At 37.3% G+C, this 24,488-nt stretch overlaps 1 protein-coding gene across 2 annotated transcripts in view; it reads left to right on the top strand.

Annotated features, from left to right (window-relative positions):
- NLK (nemo like kinase) overlaps positions 1–24,488 on the top strand; it is a 108,416-nt gene that overhangs the window by 54,849 nt on the left and 29,079 nt on the right. For both annotated transcript variants that reach the window (XM_034752512.1, XM_034752511.1), the window contains exons 2-3: positions 3,292–3,421; positions 6,402–6,457. In XM_034752512.1, the coding sequence (XP_034608403.1) occupies positions 3,292–3,421; positions 6,402–6,457 (186 nt within the window). The remainder of the gene's footprint in view (positions 1–3,291; positions 3,422–6,401; positions 6,458–24,488) is intronic.

Here is a 24,488-nt window from a genome sequence, read left to right on the forward strand (position 1 = left end):
CTTGCATCTGAAGAAGTGAGGTTCTTACCCACAAAAGCTTATGCTCCCAATACTTCTGTTAGTCTTAAAGGTGCCACAGGACCCTCTGTTGCTTTTTACAGATTCAGACTAACACGGTTACCCCTCTGATACTTGACACCTGTGGGTTTGGTGTGTTAGGGGGGAAAAGGACAGAAAATGCAGATTGCAAATATTGCTTAGCAGTCGTCTGTTTTGGGCTTCTACCCACAAAGCATCTTGAATCTAGTTTCTCTAACAGAAACCAATGGCACTGTCAATGGATACTTCTAAAGCCGACGTTTTTCTCTCGAAGACGGGATTCTTGAATAATGTATGGGTATAAAGTTGAATCCTTCTCAGGTAAAAGCCTAGTCAAGTTTAACTGCCATGGGGCTTTCTCCTGCCTGTTGTATTCTTCTTAAAGGATGCTCGGGGCATTTTACCTGAACTCTGAACTAGTAGAAACTGGTACAAAGGGACACTGCAGCCCTTCCCACCCAATGTCATTGGACTCTAACTTAAATTCTGTCAGACCTGATGCTTGGCGATGTGACAGGTGCCCCCAAAAGCCATAATGCACTTCCTCTTTGGAGACAAGAAAAAGTCAGTCTAAAGTTTGCTCTTTGATAAATAGTGCAAGCCACTGACTTTCCCAGTCCTCACTCAGTCTCTTTGCGAGTGAATTGTTCTGACTACTGCCGCCTCTTACTGATATCTTGCCTTTCACTTCATGTTCCATCTTCACCTCGTCAGTCTCATTTATTTTGATACTAGAAATTTAAAGCAGGAGAATAATACTTTTTGTTTTACTATAAGAAAATTATTTCATGGTCAAAATAGTTCATAAGGCAACATTTCTTAATTAGTGCATTAATTTTGTCCACATAGTATAATATTGCCATGAGTAAACTCACAATGACATGTTACTATGTAGTTTTCTTTTCTTTTTTTGCTCTGTGTGTGTGTTGGTATGAGGAAATCTCTCCAAGCGATCAGTAAAGAATTAAGATGACAGATCATAAATGACTTTAGGGGAAAAAAGGTCTTGTCAAACAAACTTGATATTGTTTTTCAATGAGATTTCTAGTTTGGTTGATGAAAGTAGCTGGTATCATAATCTACTTGAACTTCTATAAGGCATTTGATTTAATGCCTCCCAGTATTATGATTAAAAATTAACATGATATAAAATCAGTGTAGCACATATTAAACTAATATAAAAACTGACTAACAATTAACTTTCTGAAATTGTAATGGGAATGGTCATCAAATGGCTATATAGTGGGGTTCTACAGGATCTGTTTTTGTCCTAATACTATTCAGTGTCTTTATCAGTGATTTGGAAGAAAATAGAAAACCATTGCTGATAAAGTCTGCATATGACAACCTGCTTGGTGGAGTGGTAAACGACAAGTTGATTATACAAAGCGATCTGGCTTGCTTGGTAAGCTAGGCTCATTAAAATAATGTGCCTTTTTACTATAGCCAAATGCAAGGTGTTACATCTAGGAGCAAAAAGATCCCTTTTACCAGATGGGGTAATGTATCCTGTAAAGGAGTGACTCTGGAAAGGATTTAGGGTGTTATGGTGGATAGCGGATTGTGAACTCCTGGTGCAATGCTGTTTATCTGGTACTATGTCCATTTTTGGTGTGAACACTTCAATAAAGATTTGGAAAAATTGCCGGGGCTTCAGAATGGAGCTACAAGAATGATTCAAGGTCTGAAAACCTGCCTTGTAAGGACAGATAATAAGAATCTTGATTGATATATTTAGCTTATCAAAGAGGAGGTTAAGAGAAATTCAGACTGGAAATAAGGCACAAATATTTAACAGTGAGAGTACTTAACTGTTGGATTGAGGAGTTTTCCATCACTTTAAGACCTTAAATAAGGGTCGAATGTCTTTCTAAAAGATATGCTCTGGGTCAGCCAGAAGTTATGGGACTGATGGAGGAATTAATGGGTAAAATTCTTTGGCCTGTGTTAGGCAGGTGGTCAAAATGTTGGTCCAGTGCTTAATTTGTAACAAAAGAGGTGCAAGGGCTCAAGCAATTTTTTTTTACATAACTTATGCTGCAAGACCAGTGGTGCCAGGTCTATGAATTGCCAAGCCTAGAGGTGCCAGGGCTCAGGCCAGGAAAGTCCTGGCACAAATTAGGCACTGTATTGGTCCCTTTTTGCTTTAAAATCTTACAACTGTGGAGTTGAGGCATCAGAGTCCCATTTCTCTGACTTTAAAGTTCTCAGAGTTCTGTATTTTCAGAGGCCAGTAACTTTAGAATAAAATACTTAACACTTGCAGGGCTCCTTGTAACTTCTGTATATACATCCTCATAAAACCCTTATGAGAAAAGTAAACATCATACCCACATTACGGATCAGGAAACTCAGACACCAGTTGGAGTGATTTCTCCAAAGTGTTATGCTCAGAGTTAGAAACAAAATATAAATACTTGTCCTGAAAATTTGCAGTGAAAACTCTTTTCTTTCTTCGAATCCAGAAATCTAACATGCAACAACCAAACACAGGGGGGGGAGAGAGACAGACATACATAGCAGGTGCTACCTAAAGCAGAGAGGCGCAACTCAACGCACCTTGATGACTGGCTCTTTTGCAGGCTAACTGCTGAGGAACCAGATCACGTGTTTCTTTCAGAGCCCCCTAGTCCACAAGCGGGACCAGGAATACCCTTAGAATTTAAAATGATAGCTTGTGATTTTAACGCTGTTTTCAAAACACCACACAAAGATCCTTGGTCGCAGATCCAAGATCAGAACAGTGTTCCCAAGTCTGGTTGACAGTGTGGTTTAGTGGATTTATCTTTTAAGTTGTATTCACCTCCATGATACCACCATGCAATAGTTAACTCTGTTCTTTTGTATAACTGAAAAATGTCTCATAATAACAGACTGTTTAGTGGGAGGCTGAAGGAAATGTTTGTGGTCTGACATGAGTTATGGTTCCAATTATTGATCTCTGACTTCAAATAGTAGTGTATGTTAGGGGTAAATTCACTAATGCATGACATGCTCAGCCATTTAAATAACCAGGAGTAGTTGAATGTGGGTAGATATATAATCTAACCAAAGAATGATTGGAATTTACTTAATAAAGGACAGTAAATTTACGCTGTGTTCCCCTTGCTTACATGATTCCCCCCCACCCCATAAGTGTCTTGAACCACCTTCCTGTTTGAAAAGTATTGTAACCTTTAAACATTTTTTTTCTCTGTTCTAGAAAAGTTTACTTGAACTAGTTTTTAACCTTTCCGTTTTTGTATTCTCTAGGTCAGTAACAGATCCACGAGATGGAAAAAGAGTTGCACTCAAAAAGATGCCCAATGTCTTCCAAAATCTGGTCTCTTGCAAAAGGGTCTTCCGGGAATTGAAGATGTTGTGTTTTTTTAAGCATGACAATGTGAGTAAAGTTTGAGTTCTTGATATACTAATAGAAGTTTTAAGAAAAGATTTAAAATCTGGATTCTTTAAATCAACTTTAAAAATCCATTTGCTTTAGGAGTCTCTAAAAATCCAGAGGTTGCACACAGTGACAAGATTAAATTCTTGGCCTATGGGTGCTTGCAACTTATTCATCCTGATCTGAACTGACTGACACAGTGGAATTTCTGCCTAAACGTCCTTTATTTCTCTACCTTGTCTTGTCTTCTCCCTCTTCTTTATATCCAGTTCATCTGAGGGTTTCAGATTCTAAAAATGATTTTCTTTTATGTGGTTAAATGCTGAATTCACATCAGTGGGGGCAGTACTGAATTGTTGGTGTACTTTTATTCTTGCGTCTGCCTTAATAAATGGGAGTGAGGAGAAAGCAAAGCAGATTCATGGAAGCTTTAAGACTTTTTTTTTTCTAGACATAAAAAGGCTTTTGAGGTATACATGAATCTCTGTTTGGTCAGCAATCCCTACTCCACTCTGTTATCTGATTTAAATGAGTATTTTTTCAGTCCTCTTGGGGAGGGATAGCTCAGTGGTTTGAGCATTGGCCTGCTAAACCCAGGGTTGTGAGTTCAATCCTTGAGGGGGCCATTTAGGGAACTGGGATAAAAATCTGTCTGGGGATTGGTCCTGCTTTGAGCAGGGGGTTGGACTAGACGACCTTCTGAGGTCCCTTCCAACCCTGAAATTCTATGATTCTAACCCAGTTTGGTCATGGATACCACTAAAGTACAACCCATTAACCTGTGATGATAATCTGATCAGCAAAAAAAAAAAAAAAGTCTACCCATAAACTCACTCTGTGATTATTTCACCAGTCCAGATTCTGCTCAGAAATCTGTATATAAATTGTAGAGAAGCATAAACTCAGGAATCAGTTGGAGAAATGGCTAAAAAGTTGTTAGTGTGGCGGATAGAGGAGTTCTTCATACGTTAAGCAACAGGAATGTGGACCCAGAGGTCGTGTGTCTTCTGTTTCAAAGAGTTGACTGATTTGTATACTACTGGTAGCAGTTCAGGTTTTACTTGCAGTTTCTATTCTGGCAGATATGTCTATTGTACTATAAGTAGAACTTGCTAATTCTGCATTGATTTCTTTGCTTAAAGACTCTCTCTATAATGACGGCCCTTAATTAAAGCAAAGAGCCAATCTAAGACTGAGGAGATTGAGGAAAAAACACAAACTGGACTCTAGAAATAAGCCAGATGGTAACTAACTAAAACACTATAACAAAGCTGCAGCTTCCAGGGGTGGCCTACAAATCATTACTCAAATTTCTACAAAACAGTGCTCCAAGGTAGAATAGGTACCGTGTAACAGACTTCTACACTAGCAAACATTTTTCTTTGTCTTTACACTGATTCATAGCCATTGGGTGGGTTCCCCCACCCCTTTCCTGGTAATTGGATACTTTTCCAAAGTTCCCACAGGATGCGCAGAGCCTTGGTGGAAATAAAGCTCATGACAGTAGGGAAGATTTTTTTTTTTTTTTTTACTCTTTATAAAAATGCCGTGACATCTGAGTCTAAGAAAATCTTTGTTTTGTTTTTTTACTAAAGATTTTCTTGGGGTAATACATTAAATCATTTCTGTGCAGCAGCTTCATTACAGGTTAACTTTTGTTATAGAGTAAGAAGTAATAAACTGCTTTGGCAGGTGATCTGAAGCGGAGTCTGATAACAACAGAAGCAGTTTGTGCAAATGCACTTAAATGCCATAGATTATATTCCCCACACCAAAGTAGTTTTCTAGTCTTGTGAGGATTTAAATTCTGTGCAATTGCTTTCTCAAATGTGTCACTCTAGGGACACAACTTAAGTGACTGTCTGGGCTGTTGGTTCAAAAAGTGAATAACTTTAATGTCTGTTGTAAATGCCTTTATGGAAATGGAGTGATATGTTGGGATGTTGTTAAAAAGATAAATTGCAAGACAAAATCAATCCCCTTTTTGTTTGTATACTTAGTATATTTTACATTTAAAAATGACTTCAAACTTCTTTCAGAGGTTTTGTGGTCGTATTTTTACATTTGTGATACTAGGGCCAAGATATTTTAAAATGGGTGCCTTAAACTTGTGCTTTTAAGCTAGTATACAGGCACCTGAAAAATAGCTTTATTTTTCGAAAAGCGCTGAACAGCTAGCACCTTGCATTGACTTAAATCTGCTGGGCGCTTACTACTTTTGAAAATCAGACCACTTACTCAGGCGTCTAATTGTGGATTCAGGAGCTTGAGTTTAGGCATCCATTTTGACAATCTTGCCCTCTGAACATCTTGTCCTAACTCTCCTTATTTTGCTTATTTTGTTGGGAGAAACAAAGACACGGGCTAAATTCCATGCTCACCTGCATGCTGTGCAATCTTGGTGAAGTCAGTAGGGCTGGCTTTGTCATGCAAGTGCAAAATCTCTTCTTGTGTCCTATGTGTTGACAGAATACAGCCTATGTGACAGTGTTGCTATACAGTAGAACATGCAGTGATGTCAACTTTACAAATATTTGGAAGCCAGCTATTCTTTCGCCTTGTAAAGAGATGTTCTCCAAGTGTGAAGACCAGCCTAACCTTAGTTTGTGGGGCAGAATAAGGCTAAGTCCTACTAGAAAAATGAGTCAGTTTACAGACAGCGATGTTGGTAGGTGGGATACAGAAAGTCTACCTAGGTGTTTGAAATTAATAAATAACAAGTGAATGATGCCAGCAGTAAAGCAGGACTAAGTCATCAGCCAGGCCAAGGTTAAACAGTCAAATCTTAATTCACCAGCAAGTTAAAAATGATGTTCTGTTTGTCAAATCTATTAGAAGGACATCTAAAATATTTTAAACAGTAGGGAAACAAAGTGTTAAAAATATAGCCTGACCTTGCCTTTGTAGTAAGTATTTGCTTTGATTTGACTAACATTTCTATTTTCTTTCTGGTAAAATTGTCTTGTCTGTTGTTCCGTAGGTGCTCTCCGCCCTTGACATACTCCAGCCTCCACACATTGACTACTTTGAAGAAATGTATCCTAAATATAAAATAATTTTAATTGAGGTAGGTGTGTGATCTGTGATCCCTATATAAGAAATTGGAAAGAACTTGGGCCCAATTTTCATAGCCTTTATGTGAATAGTTTTGTTGACATCAATGGGACTGCTCATGCAAGAGCAGTTTGTTCATGTTATTAGAGATGAACAGGTTCAGGATTGATCATGAAGCTTTGACTTCATGAGTGCCAACAGACAAGTGGGGTATAGTGCTGCTTACCAGCAGGCAGCACTTGTAGTTACGATTCCCCCCAAATACTGTATTGAAAATTACTTCCAAGAATTATTTCTTTGTTGATCTGCGTTTATTAGGTAACACTCTAAACCAATTCCTAAAAATGCCCATCTTCTCACACTCGCGCGTGAGTGGTGATGACACATACCAGGATATGGAATTTCTAGGGATATTTTTACGCAACTAATGATGTGTGGCATCTATTATTCAGACCTCATATTGAAGTAGAAAACAGATGCCACATGAAATTATACATTGTTTACCATAGCATTTACACAAAAGAGCCCATGTGCTGTTGTGGATTATTTTTTTGAGAAACCATGATAGATTACTTAACATTAAGATATTTCTCAGATCACTGGAAGAGTGTTGATTCATTCCAAAAAACAATATTTGACAACTATGAAAAAATACAAAATACACAGTTCAGTTGGCNATTCCAAAAAACAATATTTGACAACTATGAAAAAATACAAAATACACAGTTCAGTTGGCTGGTTTTGTTTTTTGAGAGGGATGAGGTTTAGAGGTTAAAAAGTGTACTGTGAACATATTTAGTGATTGATTATCTGTGACCTGTTAGTTGCACATTCTTACATATGATAGAGAAATAGAAATAATTAGGCAATATTAAAGCAAGTGAGCTCTAACCATAATAGAAATATAATTCTAGAATATTTTTAGCCTTTTGTATAGCACCCATCACCACAATATATAAGTAGTGATTTGTACAAAAAGTACATAGGAATATTATGATTCTGGTTTCAGCATCAAGGGCTGTGATTAAAATAAGAATCATTTTGTTCCTCTTAGCAGGACTTTACCATGTTACAGATCTAGAGATCCCAATAAAAGTTTTATGCCTCCCCTGATCTCACTAATCTATTACTATTTTTAGAGATAATTTACACATTTAATACACAAAATGTTAATTTATGGGAAATGTTTAGGAAAGTTTTAAACAGCTCTTAATAGGGAAATAAACCAGATAATCAGTGTGCACTGGGATTATTTGGTTATAGACCTATTTCCAGTGGAAAGTAATTCATCAGACTCCTTTCCATGACTGATATTAAAAGTAAACTGCAAAACTTTACAAACATTTTAAAATGTTTTAAGAACCCAAATAAGCAGCAGAATATTTTTTTGCAGAATTAAAAGGAAAAGGGTATTTTAAGGAGCAGATAATTTAGGTAATGTAAAAGTTATTTTTATTAAGATACTTGGTTAATATTTCATACTGAAGAATATATAGAAAGGGTATGTACTCAGTGGGCTTTTTAATGCAGGAGTGTTTTTGTCCTTTTTCCCTTTTTATGGAGCGTAGGTTTTAGAGACTATCTAAATAATTTACTTAACTCACTTTCAGTTTCTTATAGTATATCATCATAACAAACATCAACATAAGGCTTATAAATAAAATAATAGAACTTTATTAAAAGATGCAAATAAATTTGTCCTTAATGGATTGTCAAGATCAAAGTTCAGTTTTCCGTGTGTCCTGAAAACAGGTCCTGTTTTAGATCATTTTATTGTTTTCAGTTGTGGTAAGGGAATGAATTTGTCAAGTAAATGAACTGTTTAATAAATACATTTTTTTAAAAGTTCTTCTCTATGTAACATACATTATGTATATATCAATTATAAATACCATACCTGTATTAGATAGGATTAAAGGATAATAGAATAGATTGTAAAATTATAACATGCAAGCTATAGTAATGATGTCTTTAAGTTTAATCAAAAGTTTATCTGAACCGAGAGTTCAGAATGAATGTCTGCTCACCTATGTATCCTCTTATTAAAATATTTTAAATCTATAGAACCAAAAAGCAGGTCACAGCTATATTACCATAATTCTAATGGCTAGAAATGCTGATGTACTACGTGCCTGAAGAGAAATCTGAAACATTTCTAGGTTTTGTTCCCTTTTTAATTCTCTATTTTCTAGTGGAATCCTTTAGTCTTGTAGTAATTAAATCTTAACTGAAATGGTGCTAACTTTTAGATACAGGTAAAGTCCTTGTAGTTGTGGGAGAAACACCATTTTACTGTTTGGCTTTTTTTCAAGAACAGTAAACTTACAGGCTTACTAACTGAAGCTTGTTATATAAGAAACAAAGTTCATAGTGATGGAAGATAGAGGAATCCAAGGTCAACCCCAGAGCTGTTTTATTTTAAATTGAATAATAAGACAATTAACGTGGGCAAACTACATGAAACCAACTGTTAAAATTTTGGTCTTAAACCAATTAAGTGAAAGATTGAGAGTTGCTGAAAAGCCGTTCAGGGTAAAAACACAGATTCTATTTAAATTACATGCTAGTGGGGAATATCCTCAGATTTTTTTTGTGTATGTGATATAACCCTATCACATTTTCTGATAAATTAAAACTACGAGCGGCTAGTTTTGTGTGCCAAGTTTTTAAATATAGTTTTACAGAGGTTAGCTTTCTTCTTAGTTCCTAATATCCTCAGAAGTTTGAAAATAATATCAGGTTTGTCTGTTTGGCACACAGACTTCCTCACCCTCTCCTTGCTTTTCGTAGTGCACAATCCAGTATGTCTCTAATTTTGATTATTCTGTTACTTTCTTATTTGCCAAAATCATAATTGAAGAGGTCATCAGTTTTTGGAATAACCTTTGTTAACTTTAGCTTCCTCTTCCTCAGCAGAAAAAAATTGCAGAGGCCTGCATTAAGTGCTGTATTTCAAATATTTCCCAGTGAATAGATGATTTTATAGACCTATGGGGGAGGGGTGTGTGTGTGCACGCACATGTATGTATGTTTGGGTTTTTGTGTGTATGTATTGTAAAATTAAGAATCTGGAGGATACTATTTCTTGCATACAGGCCTCCATATTTTGATAGTAGGCCGTCAGCCTTCTCTGCTGCTTTTTGAGGCAGGGACAAACTTGTGGGCACTCGCTGAAGAGCCAGCCTATTTCTCTGTCTCTTGAGCTGCTGAGATTTCCTCTTCAGAGGACAGTCTTCAAAAATAAATAATTCTGTTTCACTTGAACTCTGGAATATATTGGATCAACTTGAAGTTCTTACATTTTTCAAAAAAATAAAATTGGAAAAATAAAGATGAAAATTTTTTGTGAAAAATGTTCCCTGTTTTTGGACCAACTGTCTAGCCACTCAAAATTTTGAAATTCCCCATATTTTTCAACAAGCTCTAATATTGGCTGCTAAAAATATTCTACATTAAAGTAGCTCTCCTATCTTGTAGGATCAGACTGTTTTGCTGAGGTGGAACAAATGGCAGGGGAATGCAAAGGGGCGGCGGGGGGGGGGGGGGGGGGAGGGCAGTGCCAGGTTGCTGCTGCTTATTCTCCAAGTGCATTGAAGATGGAAGGAAAATGCTGCCTGTTCTATGGCCAACAGATGGACTCCACCTCAGGGGGATAGCCTGTCATAGAAAAGTGCCTGTACAGCTCCCTGCACCCAACTGTGTGCCCGTCTCTCTCGCAAAGCAGGAGTCTGGTGCCAGACTGTCTTCAGATAGGCCAAATGTAACATTAATCAAAGCTCCCAACCCAACCGTAGGACTCATCTCAGCTTGTGCGTCCGATTGTTGGCTACCTGGGTTTGGCCCTTATATTGGAATAGAGTTCTTTTCTGCTAGAATAGATAACTCAGAAGGTGCATCTTAAATGCCAAATGGAATTTTTAGGCTGATTTTACAGATTATGTATCTTTTTGGTAGGAAAATATTTAGATAAATGTCTCCCTAAGGCAGCTTAAGAAGAAAGAGAATCTCTGTACAGTTAGTATATGTGCCTGTAGGGCACATGTAGTTTTAGCTGAGGAAAAAGTCAGTCGGACGGAAATAATAACAAATTCCATGGAGACCATGGTGTCTTTTTGCTTTTGTGTTTTCACACCATTGAATCTAATTTGTCAACCAGTAGTGGCATAATATTCGATAGTGTCTGTGAAAAAGCTTAATTTGCTTTTTTTCCTCATCATGCACTAACTATAGCTTTTAATTATTTAAGGGTTTGAGACTGGGTATTGCGTAAAGATATGACACCATTTTATGAATTGAAATACCATATGCTTGCTTTATTAAAACTACATCTTTAGGTTCATTCAGCACCTGATTCGTGAAATAGCAAGTTCAGTGCATGTGGCAAAAGGCTGGTAGGAAGAAGAATCTGGATTCCATTCCTGCCTCTGTCACCATTTTGGAATGTGCTCTTAGGTAGGTTGGTTGTGGTAATATGTTGTAAGGATTCCTCATATCCGTCACAGCAATCCTCACTTAATTGATATAAATTATAGACTTATAGCAGATACAAAATTATAGTCTTTATTCATTTCAAAATTATAGTAGGAGGAAATCTACGCAAAAATTGCAGCAGTTATTTTTCTGATTAATTTAAATATTTGCAAAAAATTACCAAAAGATGATTGTTCCTTAAATGTTGCAAGCCAAATAAATTTATTTTCCCATCAGCATTGCTATAACATGCGACCAAACACCAAGCCATAACTTCATGTTATAGCATCTGTTAAGTTAGTTGTCAGTATCCTTGTTCAGTCTGGTTTATTTTATCAGAGTTCTTTTAGTTTGACCGTTGCTTTGTTATGTTTCACTCTGATCCTTGAGGCAGGGAGGGAGAAATGGAAAAAACAGGTCCTTTCTATTAGACTGGAAAAATCATTTGTAGTTAAAAACCTATGTTGTACACCCATCTTGCAAAACTACCATTGCAATGTAGATTTTTTTTCCATGTCTGGAATTAGAGGTGAAGTCAATCTTGAAATTGGTGCTTAGAAATTGCTTACCCAAAATATTGAATGTTTCATTAGACTAGTCTGGATTGAGATGAGTTTTCTGTACACTTATTGTATGTTGATATGTTACTTCCCCAAACACCTTTCAGGGTTAAGAAAACTGCAAGCTAATTTGTAGCTTCACAATAAACTGCTGATTTTAAAAGTATTTCTGCAGTTGGGTCAGAATATTAAAAAAAAAAAAGGCTTTGTAAGTAATGGTTTGATAACACATACTTGTATAAAGCAAAGGATTGTTTATTTGGCTGAGTCAAGCATAAAAAACTTTACAGGATTTATTTGTGGGTTAAGAGTGCCCAATTCATCAAACAGGATTGACTATTTCCACAGGATTTTCCATATAATTACAACGTGGAATGCAGTACTTTTCCTCTGCGTAACTCTCAAGGTTGTGTAATTCATTAAATATTTCTCAGCTTGCGTAAGTGGCCAGATCCTACATCTCAAGGTGGCATAAAACTAAATGGTCACTCAGGCATTTCCGTCATGTTATCAAGAATACAAAGTGCTGCCTTCAGTTAGAAAGTGGTGTGTTGTGGGCTGGAATAGGGCTATGAAAACAGTCTTTTCATTTAGAGAATCTGAGTAGAATAGCAATTGTTAATTACAAAAAAGAAAAGGCGTTCAAGAATGAACTAATACATTCTAGTAAAAGTTAGATTTCTTGGGATAATAGAAACAAGAAAAAACTAACATTTTCAACTTGCAGAACCTTAAGAGAGTGGTGCTTATAGTACTGAAAATTGGTAAGGCTAATCAGATTCAAACTTGGTCATGCAAGGGAGAATGACCTATATTAAACTTGTAATGCCTATGGTGGTTTTACACCTTCGTCTTGTATACAAGATTTGGGGATAATTTTTAATTGAACTTGTTTTTGCAAAGAGACTCCGACATTTTTCATAGGGCAGTCAGGGGTGTGTGTGTGTGTGTGTGTGTGTGTGTGTGAGAAGATAAATATATTACCTGAAGTAGTCAGATTTTTTTTTTTAAGGACTTTCTGTAGCATTTAAAGTTTAAATAATTTTGGTTTATTTACAGCATGTATTTTATTTTATATTTATACAAAAATTAGAACTACCTTTGCAGCTTATTGGTAATACCATGACTACAGGGGGTCATTTTGCAGTGTGTGTAACATGTCTAAATTATGTTAACTCAGCTATTGTGCAGAAATCTTAAACTGAACTGTATAACCTCTCCTTCTCTCTTGTTTTAATGCCTTTCCTGGTTGAAATTGTGGAGTTGGTAATTTCATGCTGTGTCTTTTAAAAAAAAAAAAAAAAAAAAAAAGACTGTTGAGCTGGCCGGTGGTTCTCAAACGTTTTTGTACTGGTGACCCCTTTCACATAGCAAGCCTCTGAGTGCGACCCCCCGTATAAATTAAAAACACTTTTTAATATATTTAACACCATTACAAACGCTGGAGGCAAAGTAGGGTTTGGGGTGGAGGCTGACAGCTCGCAAACCCCCCCCCCCCATGTAATAACCTCGTAACCCACTCAGGGGTCCCAACTCCCCGTTTGAGAACCCCTGAGACAGGCCGAGCCCTTCTGAGCAGATAGGGTTGGATGATGCTCCAGTTGCCTGAGAGGTTGCTCAAGTGACCATCTTTCAGAAGGAGCCAAAAGCTTTTCCTGGGGTAGCATTTTCAGGCTGTTCTGGCCTGTGCTGCTAAGCATTTAACTTTCATCTTTGTATTATGAACGAAAGTTAAAGATTTAAACCAAATGCAGAAGAGTTGAAAGGAAACTCCCGTGACCCAGCTTGTTCAAGCATTTCTTGCCATCATACTGCTGCCCTTTGTTAGCTTTCTGTTGCCAGTTTTTATTCATACCACTTTGTTGTGAATTATAAACCGAGTAGAGACCGAAATTACACCATCAAATCCTGCTGGGCAACGCGAGGGCAGTCCAGGATATTGAAATAGCCATTGTAAACTTCTGGCAATATGATGGCTGCAAACCATTCCCAGAAGTTTTAAAAAGAAGGGTGTATGTGTAGATACACATACATATGCACACGAATAAAATTCTTTTGTTGGGGAAATGATTGTATTTCCTATATTTTTATATTAAAAAAAATCCCTAAACTTCTACACAAAATAACATCCATGAGTATTCAGAACTAGGTGGACCGATATTTTTCTGCAATGTTATCCTGCATACATGGTAGCGCTAAAGTTGAAACTGATGAATTCAATATCCCACACTTGCTCATTATACATTCTGCTTAGCCTACAGGAAGCTTTATTGTATTTGGTTTCAACCTCCAACTGAGCTCTTTGGAATTTTGTGGAGTATTGCTAGGCTTTTGGAAGGCTGTTTTTACGGGTTGATCAGGTTCTCGTTATTTTTCTATTTTTGACCAATTTAACAATTTTGTTGACCAGCTGAAAATTGTCAGGTTTTTTTATATTTGGATAATCTTTGCTTGGGAAATAAACTATTTTGTTTTGTTTAATACCCTATATTGATTGCTGCAGAAAAATATTAACACATTTCAAGGTCAATGATTCTAACCGAAGCGCATGCAGATTTTCTGTTTCATACCAAGTTACTGGTTGCAAAGATTGAATATACTTTACGGCTGGCTCTTTCATATGAACGATAGATAATACTCCCATCAGTGTGTATAGCTATTTCTTTCATGTGGACAGCAGTGTCTGAGACAAATAATCTTCATAAATTGGATTTCAGTTATCTACACTAGTTAAATGCCCTCATTTTATTACGCGTCATATGAGTTATAAATCAGATCTAGGTTAAGGATTGCTTCCTCTGTGGGACTGTACTATCAAGAATATTTAAATTGGGTAACCATAATCTTTTATATAGATGTTTTTGAACAATTCTATATGTAAAAGAACAGAGGCATTCATTTTTTCATAAATGGTAACTGATTTTAAGGCTAGTGTATTTTGACAGTGTTTTATAAAACTCTACATAGGAGTTTTGATTTTAGTTTTTTGACGTTTGGATTGTATTCATATGAAACCATTTTGTCTTGTGGTCTGATTGCTCCTTTTCAGGGAAATGATTGTCTAACAGAGGTGACAAGTGGCATACTTGGTTAAAATCTGTTACAATCAATGCACCAGTTCATATTTGCTTTTTAAAATCACACCTTTTAATAGGTTTGTTTTAATTTTTAGATAGATTTAGTGCACATAAAAGTAGTATTTTAAATTTTTTTTTATTCAAGTAGATTCTGTTAATTCATTATTTTTGGGTGCTTAGGAAGTTTATTATTTTAACCCGTTTGTTCTGGGAGTCAACTTCCTGACACAAACCATTGCAACAATTGAACACTGAGGACCCTCGCCATAGAGGTATTGAAGTGAAATTAATGTATGAGAGCTTCATTGTATATGTTGATTGTTTTTTCCTTGTTTCTGTTTCTGCTAATGATAAGTGGACTTGAAGTTGTCCATTTGAAGTTTTAACGATTTATTTTTAAGAAAATAGCTCTAGAAGTTATTGTCGTTACTATTCATACAATGTCCAATTCAGGGAAACAGTAATTAAATTTTCATGGAACTTGAATTTTTTTAAGACGTGTCTGACCTTGTGAAAAATTAACAAATAATGACAGGGACTGCCAGCTCTTTTCCCTTAAATCACCACATATTTTCCAGACGGAGACTACTTTGCTTATTGCCAGTCCAACCTGAATTTGATACTCATAGATTTCGTTCAAGAGGTTGGTTGGTCATTAGTTTAGTGACTTGTCATAGTGATTTTCCACTTAGGATTTCACGTTAGCAAGCCCATAGTAAACATCTGGAATGTCACTGAAAAATTCCATCTGCTGGTAAGGAGGAGCCATATCCAAGTATTTGGCTTTGCTAATAGACACAAGGGGAGAAGACTAACAGGTACCATATTTCCCTTCTTATGTATTGCATATAATGAAAATGAGGGTCAAAAGCTCTTCACAAAATGTAGATCCTGGTTCCTTGTCCTGTAGAACTTTTGAAGGTTCAACATCCCACCTTTTAAGATGTAAGACTTCACAATACACATGTTCCAATCCCCCCACCTCCCCAAAAGAAGTCTGCCAGCAAAACTAAGGAAGACCAGACTTGGCATTCTTGATATTTCTAAAGTTTAAAAAAGGAAAAAAGCAGAATCATCATCCCCTCTACTTTAACATGCACCTTTAAACCTCTGTACATCTCTTGTAAAAGGAAACATTCCAATCGTTTGTTTTTTAAAGCTCTTTGTAGGTCAGTATAAGAGAATTCTAGTCCTAATAACCCATTTTTAGTTGCACTCTGTTTAATATGGAATGTTGTTTTAATGTCTGTATATGAATTTCCTTTGAGGTTTTGTAGAATTAATTGCTTCACTGTTGCCAAGTACTGTAGCAGCACACATTGCAGATGTGTACCTGTGCTGCTGAACGTGAAGTTTAATGGGCAGATGCCATTGAATGTTATGCTAAATGCGTTCCATTTGCCAAGGAAACTTCTAAGATGTGGAACCTAGAAGCTTTTCTGGGAAAGGGAGATGTCGGTGAAAACAATCTGGATGAATCTTTTATTTCCTTAGTGAATAAGCAAAATCCCAAGCTCATCTGGTGAGTGAATTTAAGGCCTGAATACTTAAAGACTGGATTGCTCCTCTAAAGGAATGAATAGAAGGTCAGGCTGTGGGTTTGACTATAGAACTTTTGGCAGGGGGGAAGAGCCTTACAATTCTGAAAACCAAAGATTTGTCTGGTCTACCCAGAACTAAGTCTAACACAATAATGAAATGAATTATAATTCACGACTTCTGTTATTTTAGTGCATATTTGTGTGTTAATGCTTATTTCAGATTGAGTGTCCTATTTTGATATAGCTATTAAAAACTTAAGGGATATGTGTTGATTTAGCTATTTTGATTCCAATTAAACAAGTAGTGTCATAAGATTAGAAGTAGGAAGGCTGAGAGGAATCCTAGTTCAGGAGTGCGGTTAAGTACACACTAATTTTATGTAATTTGGACTTGATGTATATAGTTTAGTGTTTATTTTAGAAAGCTCTCATTCTTTCATGTCTGATTCAAATCGTTTCTACTTCTATATGTAACCCATTTATTAACCATCTACCTCTAGCTTGTGGCGGATGCTTTATATAAAATATTATGGATGAGAGTAGTCTAATGTGACTGCTTGTGAAGCATGTACTTCGTATCTAAAGAGGATTCTAGGGAGATGGCCCTTTGTCCCATGTAAATGTAAATCCTTAGACTAAAGGTAGTTTGGCAGCAATGAAAACTTCTCCTCTCTTAAGAGGTCTGCCAAATAGATGGGATAATCTTGATGTTCCTCTCCTATTACACAGAATCTAGTGAGGTTTAACTTTTATAAGTTATTTATAACACATAATTCTAATTTTTGTATATTTTAAGTTACCTACATTTGTAACATGCAAGTTTTTGCCTTTTAAAATCTGTGATGAACATTCAGTATGTCTTACCTGTTTATTGATATAATTGTCCCAGTCTAACCTACTGAGGAGTCAGATATAAAGACATCATTAGGTAATGGTTGAGGCATTTGCCAGTCTCTCTATTTTTATAGAGAAAATAGCACAGAAAATACCTTCCTAACATTACTCAGTTTATTTCCATGTTGTAGCATCTATACATGGATAGAAATTTGAACTGTGCTTTTGTTTTTGCTGCAAGTACCACTCAAGCTCTTACCTGTGAGAAATTGTACATGGGCTTCTGTGGTAGGTTACATGTGTGCCTTGCACATGTCTCCAAGCTATTGACTGGGAAACTTAGCATTTTTGCCATGATCTGCAGGTGCTCTTTGCCGTCCTAAGCAGAAGCTTTTTATGGACTTCATCATATTGCTTTACTTTACACATACTTAACCTCCAACAGAACACTAAGGTTCATACGTAAGCAGCAACAATTTACTTTACACAGGTGTAGAAGCTATGTTTGATTGTTCAACGTTAATCCATCTCTGAGCTGGAGTTGATGGCATATCCCCATAACCATAGGCATGGAAATGGTATACAAAAAACTGTTATGCAGAAATCCAACCACTGTTACCAAGCTTAGATATGCATTCTGGTGGTATGATATGCCTAAACTCATAGCCAACTGTTAGGGTGACATAGATACCCATTTATAAAGTGTCCATTTAAAATATGCATAGGTGCCAGTCAGTTACCTGGTTAAAGCAGTCTAAATATGAACTTTTTTACAAGGATTCTTGACCATTAATTCTAGTGGATGTTATTGCATTGACGAATAACTTAATTTTGTTTCACTTTTTTATGTTTAAGAAACTTTACTGAAAGTGGCATAACATTTATAGAAATAAAATCAAAAGAATATATGTAAAGATCATATACATATCAAACCTAGGAATCTAGCAATAAAATACTCAATCCCCATGGAAAATATGGAGCAAGAATCTGTCCCCTACAGTAAATACCAGATAATTGAGTGAAATATTTAGTCATAAGATACCAAATGTTGAACAATCCATCTTGACAACATAACAGCTCAAATTATAAGTCAAGAAGATGGAGATCTAATGTCTTAATAAGAAGTTGTATACCCTCCGTATAGTACTGGAGGATTATTGGAACATCTGAATTAATAGTACAGCACTTTTCTAGTATCAATCCAGAATATTGCTTTCTAATCTTTTGTAGTATTGAATTCTGCAACTAGAGAAAGACAGATGTTCTCCTTCTTGGCCAATAATTATTGCAGGCTTCTCTAGTCACTCTTTCTCTGAAGATTTTCCCGATGGAAGCTTATGCCAGAAGCAGCTGAAGATTGACAAAAAGTGACAATAATGTTAATCACATGTGTCAACCTGAATTGATGCACTGCAGGAAGAGATGTGCAGCGGACTTCCCCATTCTGTCTTAAGAGCTCTCAGACAGTTTCATGAGACATGACCTGGACAAATGCATCATTCAAGCTCCCAATGAGAAGGATGACTGGTCACACTATCAGAGTGCCTATTAGAGTATTCTGACATCTCATTCTTTTGCAGGACCTTTTCAAAATGTTATACAGTAGTCTTTTACTCTTTGAATTTCTGTCTTCTCCTTCTCTCATTGTTACTCATCCTTCTTTCTTCCCCTCTTTCTTAGACATTTTAAATCTGTTGCTTGTAGCATAATATGCCATGCTGCTTGCACCTGTTGAAAACGTGATATTTCCAAACCAATAAACTAAGGTCGGCCTTCCCCCACCCTCTGTATTTTCTGAGTAAGGTCTGCCTTTTCCCCCCCCCCCCCCTTTGTATTTTTTGAAAGGCCTTTGCTATGGACTGAAAATCTGTTTTATGCATCAGCAAAACTGAAATACCTTTGTTCCAAATGCTGGAAAACCAGTTGGATAATGTCACTTGGAACTGAACATATACATCCTAAAACCTCCTGTCTACGTGCACAAATGCATCACACTGACAAAGGAGTTATCGTTTGAGGCCAGACAAAAGTATACATTCATAGCCAGGAGTCTAACCCTAAATGATAAACCAAAGTGGTGTGGGTTTTTTTACCCAGCCTGATCAATTATACAGTCATTTACTAATTAGCAAAATATCTAAGTTTATATAGCTGAACCAATAGTAAGAGTAAATATGCTTTTTTTTTATCTATGACCACACTGAAGTTGGCGTATGAAGTATCTTGAGAGAATTTCAAATGGGTGCAGCTTTTGAAATATATGTTCTCAGACACATGAGTTGAAAACAATTTCCATTTTCAGACTTTTGTCATCGTATTAGTTATATGGGCACAGGGGACGCATGTTTTAATGATCTGACGTGAACTCAGAAGGGACAGTAATCAAATTCAGCAGTAAGATGCAAGAAAGAGGCCTTTTGTATTGCTTCTTGCATTGTGATTAAGCGCTAAGATTTCTGAGACATGGACATCATAACATTTTTGTCAGCCTCCCATGGAAGTTGTTTCCACTGACCAGGCCTCTTGTTGATCAGGGATATCAGTTCACACCTGCATGAATGTTACAGCATGAATGTCACTGACACCACTGAGAACAGCTCAGTGAAGGGTTCATTCAGCAGCATGCACTGACTAATGGCACATAGTATTTCAAAAATAAAAATAGGTTAACAGATCAAAATTGTATCTTTTCTATGTAATTTTCATTTTATAGAAACAATCTACTTATTGGGATTTTATTTTACTGTAGCAAAATATTGGTTTTGTGAGGTTTTTCCTTAGTACTATCTGAATATGAAACCGCTTCTGTCTAGAAAATGCGCCTAACGTTGGGGAGATTTGTATACATGCTGAAAAATATCTAGCAAAACAGCTTCAACGTTTTTCTTTGCTTTAACTTATCAATGACATGAACATTAATCACAGTAACCCCTGTCAATTTTTACAAAACCGTGATTCATTAGCAGCCACCTTGGAGCCACCTAAAATTTCCTGAAAGTGTTAAAAATATATATACTTTAAAATAAGAGACAGTTTTGTGATAAGTTAAATAATACTTGACAATTATGTAGCCCCTTTGATCTCAGGATCTGAGTACTTTACAAATTAGCCTCATAACATCCCTGTGAGGTGGATGATATACCCATTTTACAGGCTAATCCAAAGTACTCTTAATTGACTTGCCCACACAAGCCATTCATACAGAACCCACGAATCCTGTTTCCATCACCTGAATAAGTACTAAACACAGATTTTTCTTTCTTTAACCTTGAAGTTTATTTTTTAATGTGCATGATATTGGATCATTATTCCTGTTGCAGATTATGTATACAATGAGAGTGTAGTTTTATTTAGTCAGTTGTTTCATCAAGTACTTATTTGACCATAAGCCCCCCGTCCCACACACACACAAGGTCCACACTTATTGCATCATTAATCACTTCTTTGACTTAAATCGTGACTACAAGATTGTGACTTTATTGTTGAGCAAATACAAATTACATAATGAGGAAAGTCTTAAAATGTTAGCTTTGTGTAGAAATACTTGACAATATTTTGTCATTTTCTCAATATCATATGTTCTCTATTCCAAATGTCTGAAGGTATTTATTTTTTTAAAAATCAGTAGTAACTTGTGTGTCAGTATGTCATCCATAAAAATACTTCTCCCCTTAATTTTACTGCTTCTTACATTGCTTCCTCTTTCATGCATGGCTGCATTTAATAGTTGTACTGAAGCCTTACATGCATACTGTGCTGTCAACTGCAACAAGTGCATAGTAATACGAGCACTTGAAGAATTTCCCATTTAAACATCAAATTAATTTAATCTTGAGTCCAAATAATTATATAATTGAGAGGATTTAGAAAATCTTAAAATAGGTGGTGTAATTTATCGCAATACCACAGGCCATGTTCTGTTATCTCTTCCTTTCCCAGGCCTTCAGGGAATGAATCTTCACTCATTATACCACTAGTTAAATAGAAGGTTTTCAAACTAGTGGTTTTTACTGAGCATCAGAGAGCCCTGAACATTTTACTCTTGCCAACCAGAAGAACAGAGCCCACAGCACCCCTTACGTAATAGATGGTGATTCCACTGCCAGTTAATAATTAACATGGGTTGAGAGGAAATGCCAGCATATTTTTAACTATAAATGAGGGATCTATAGAAATATAAGTTTCATGAGATTTTATTCCATTAATTCTTATACTATTCTTAATCAGCCCAGCCTTTTCTTACTTTGATATTCATATGAAACAAGTGTATTACAGGAGAATTATAACGACTGGGTTATTGCATTTGGGAAGTGGCAAGAAGAAACAGATATGACACCACAGATTGAGCTAGTTTGATCCTAATGTGCTAAAGTGGCTGAATGAGAGAATTCCTGTCTCTGTGTCCAAGGGCACCTCGAAATGTAAAAATTATAAGAACTTCTCTGGTTAGAAAATAAACTGCTGAAACCTTTTCCCATGGTGAGATAGCACTTGAACACATCTTTCACCATTTACTTCCTCGGGACCTTGCTAATTCATATTCTGCTAATCCACATACCCCATATCTTGGCCAAAATATGGTGGTCTCATCCCCAACCTAAATGTGAGATTTCTGAGACTTCTTTCCTTGTTAATATACTATAGGTAAGGCTGCGAGTTGGTCACGGGGGGTCACAGAAATCATGGATTCCGTGATTTTTCCGTGACTTCTGGTGTGGCTGACCCGGGGGTTGCCTGAGCAACTTGGGCAGCCCCTGGGCCAGCCGCTGCTGGGGTAGTCTCAGGCCACTGCCTCCCCCTCCTTTCCCCCCCACAGCAGGAATTTGGAAGAGGGGCTCAGGGTAGGGGGTTGGGGCACAGGAGGAGGTGAGCACTCTGGGCGGTGCTTACCTCAGGGAGGCTCCCCGGAAGCAGTGACATCCCTTGTTTCTTAAGGGGAGGCACAGCCAGGGGGCTCTGCGTGCTGTCTTTGCCTGCAGGCACCACCCCCACAGCTCCCATTGGCCGCAGTTCCCAGCAAATGGGAGTTGCGGAGCCAGTGCTCGGGGAGGAGGCAGGGTGCAGAGCCGTGTGGCTGTGCCTCCGCTTAGGAGCTGAGGGATGTTGCCGCTTCCAGGGCGGCGCGGAGCTGAGTAGGGAGCCTGCCAGACCCCCCACATCAGCACCAGCGCAGGTCCCAGGCCGTATGCCACTGTTCCCCCCGCACCCGCAGTGCCTCCTGGGCTGCCCCTCCCCCCCCCCCCCCCGAGCACCTGCAGCACCTCTGGGCCACCACCCTCCCCAAGATTTAGTCGGGAGTATATAGTACAAGTCATGGACAGGTCACAGGCTGTGAATTTTTGTTTACTGCCTGTAACCTGTCCATGACTTTTTTACTAAAAATACCCGTGACTAAAACATAGCCTTCACTATAGGACATGAGTTATGTTTATACATTATTGAAATTAAGTTAATACAGCCAAAGAACAAAGTCCACTTTCATGCAATATTCTTGTTTTTTGTTTGCTTACTTGTCAATTTGCAAAATTTACTAATTTCGGTGGGTCTCCGAGTCGGTGTGAATTAGTGAGGGTCTATTGTGCTCCGCATTTTCCTTTTATAATTGTTCTGAAGCGAACTGGTACACTTTGTAGTTCTAATTTTATACAGCTACTTAACTAATTACAGCTGTCAGTAGCAATTTTCATCTGGTGGTAATGTTCAGTTTAGCTGTGTAATATAGCTCCAGTGACCTCCTACTGGCCAGCATATATTATAGATCAATTTAAATAGGAAAAATGCAAGTGTCAGTTAAAATATTTTATTGAAATCCCATAACTTTAGACACAGCCTGTTATTTTAGCTAAATATTAACCGGCCAAAGCAAAGACATTGACCTGGTTGGGCACCAGCTGTTTAAGAGGCTGCCACATTTGCAAAAGACAGACACACTGAGCAAGTCCTGCTTTCACTCTTGTTTAGAGATTCTCATTAAATTATCCAGACACAATAATCAGATAGCTGCTGTTCAAGTTAATGGCACCTCTGAGCCCCTGTCAAGAGAGCTTTATTTAATGCGCAACAGACCTGGAGTGGTGCAGGTGCCATTTCAGGCCCTCATTTAATTTAAGCGGCTTTAGTTGGCATGGCAACTAGTTGAGACATCTGGGAGACATTATGCTAGGGATTGAGATTTAGGAGGATTTGTGGTATAGCAAAACAGAAATCTTATAATAAAGTGCACAGTATTGCTTTTGGGGTTTTGAATATTTTATTGGAAAATGAAAATTTCGGGATAAGTTGCAGCCAGCAGGTAAAATGAAATGTAAAAAGGCTGGCATAACTATTAAAGGGAGGCCTTTGCAAAGTGGAAATTGCTTTATTAAACTAAAAATTATTGTATTGCAATGTTGCTGAACTTCTCTTTGGGTTACATTTATGAGAGAAGTTCTAGGGAAGTTTTTGTTAGAAAATTATGTGATGTCATTAATATAACTTGGTGGGTTTTAGTACTGTACCAGTTAAAAAATTTGAATGCATTTTTAGATGATGTCTAAAACCTGGTTAGATGGAGGACCTAAAAAAAAAGATACTCGAAAGGAATGAAGTGAATGGTAATTTTATATGAAGCAACAGACAGGGTTGGTGGGGTAAGCAATCATTTGGCTGGGGAAGAAAGGAGGTTGCAGGATCTTACTGGGTCATCATACATGAGGTTTAAACTGTGCTGATTCACTAACCAAGGAGTAGTAAGAAGAAGGGGTGGAAATTCCTGACAGGGCTCATCTATTTATCAATTTACTGGCTTAGATATCTTTCTGAACTCTATCTCACAGTTAGTTTGCTGTCATTTGCAGAGTTATTTAGCAGAGGATTTAGCCTAGCTATAAGTATTGAAGTAGTGGATGCATAGACGATCTAGTGGTTTTACAGGTTAAAGGTGGGATTTTTAAAAAGCACTCAACTCAGCATTGCCTTAATGGTGTTCCCACTGAAATCATTGGTAAAATTCCTATCAACATCAGTGGCTGCAGAGTTAGGGTCAACACTTTTGAAAATCCCACTGAAAGGTGCAGAGTTTACAAAATTGTCATGGCTGGTGCACAGCAGATAGGAATGCTACTGGATTAGGTCTCATTCATAAGGATTTTTGTTTCCAAAAGTCAAAGTGTCAAGTGTGAAAGATAGAATTTTCTCTTCTGGATTAGTCCATACATTTTGTTATCCTGCTTCTGGCTGTGGCCTGATGCTTCAGAAGAAGGCAGGAAAAATATTATGCCCCTCACAATTGTGCAGTGCTGTATTCTGGTGGGTGGAAGTTGAGCTGTTCCTGTCCCCTGCAGATCATCAGCTTATACCTCGAAACATAGGAGAGCCGATTGCAATTCTCTTAGCTTGAATTGCAAATGAGACGGTGTGACTCCCTGAAGAAGACGCTGGACTGGGACTTGAGAGACCCATGCTCTATTTCTGGCTCTGCAGCTGACCTGATGTGTGGCCTTGGCAAGGCACTTCCTCTCTGTGGCTTTGTTTCCCCTCCTAACCTTTTTTG

The sequence above is a fragment of the Trachemys scripta genome, chromosome 18 (genome assembly GCF_013100865.1).
Source record: "Trachemys scripta elegans isolate TJP31775 chromosome 18, CAS_Tse_1.0, whole genome shotgun sequence".
Classification (NCBI taxonomy): Eukaryota; Metazoa; Chordata; order Testudines; family Emydidae; genus Trachemys; species Trachemys scripta.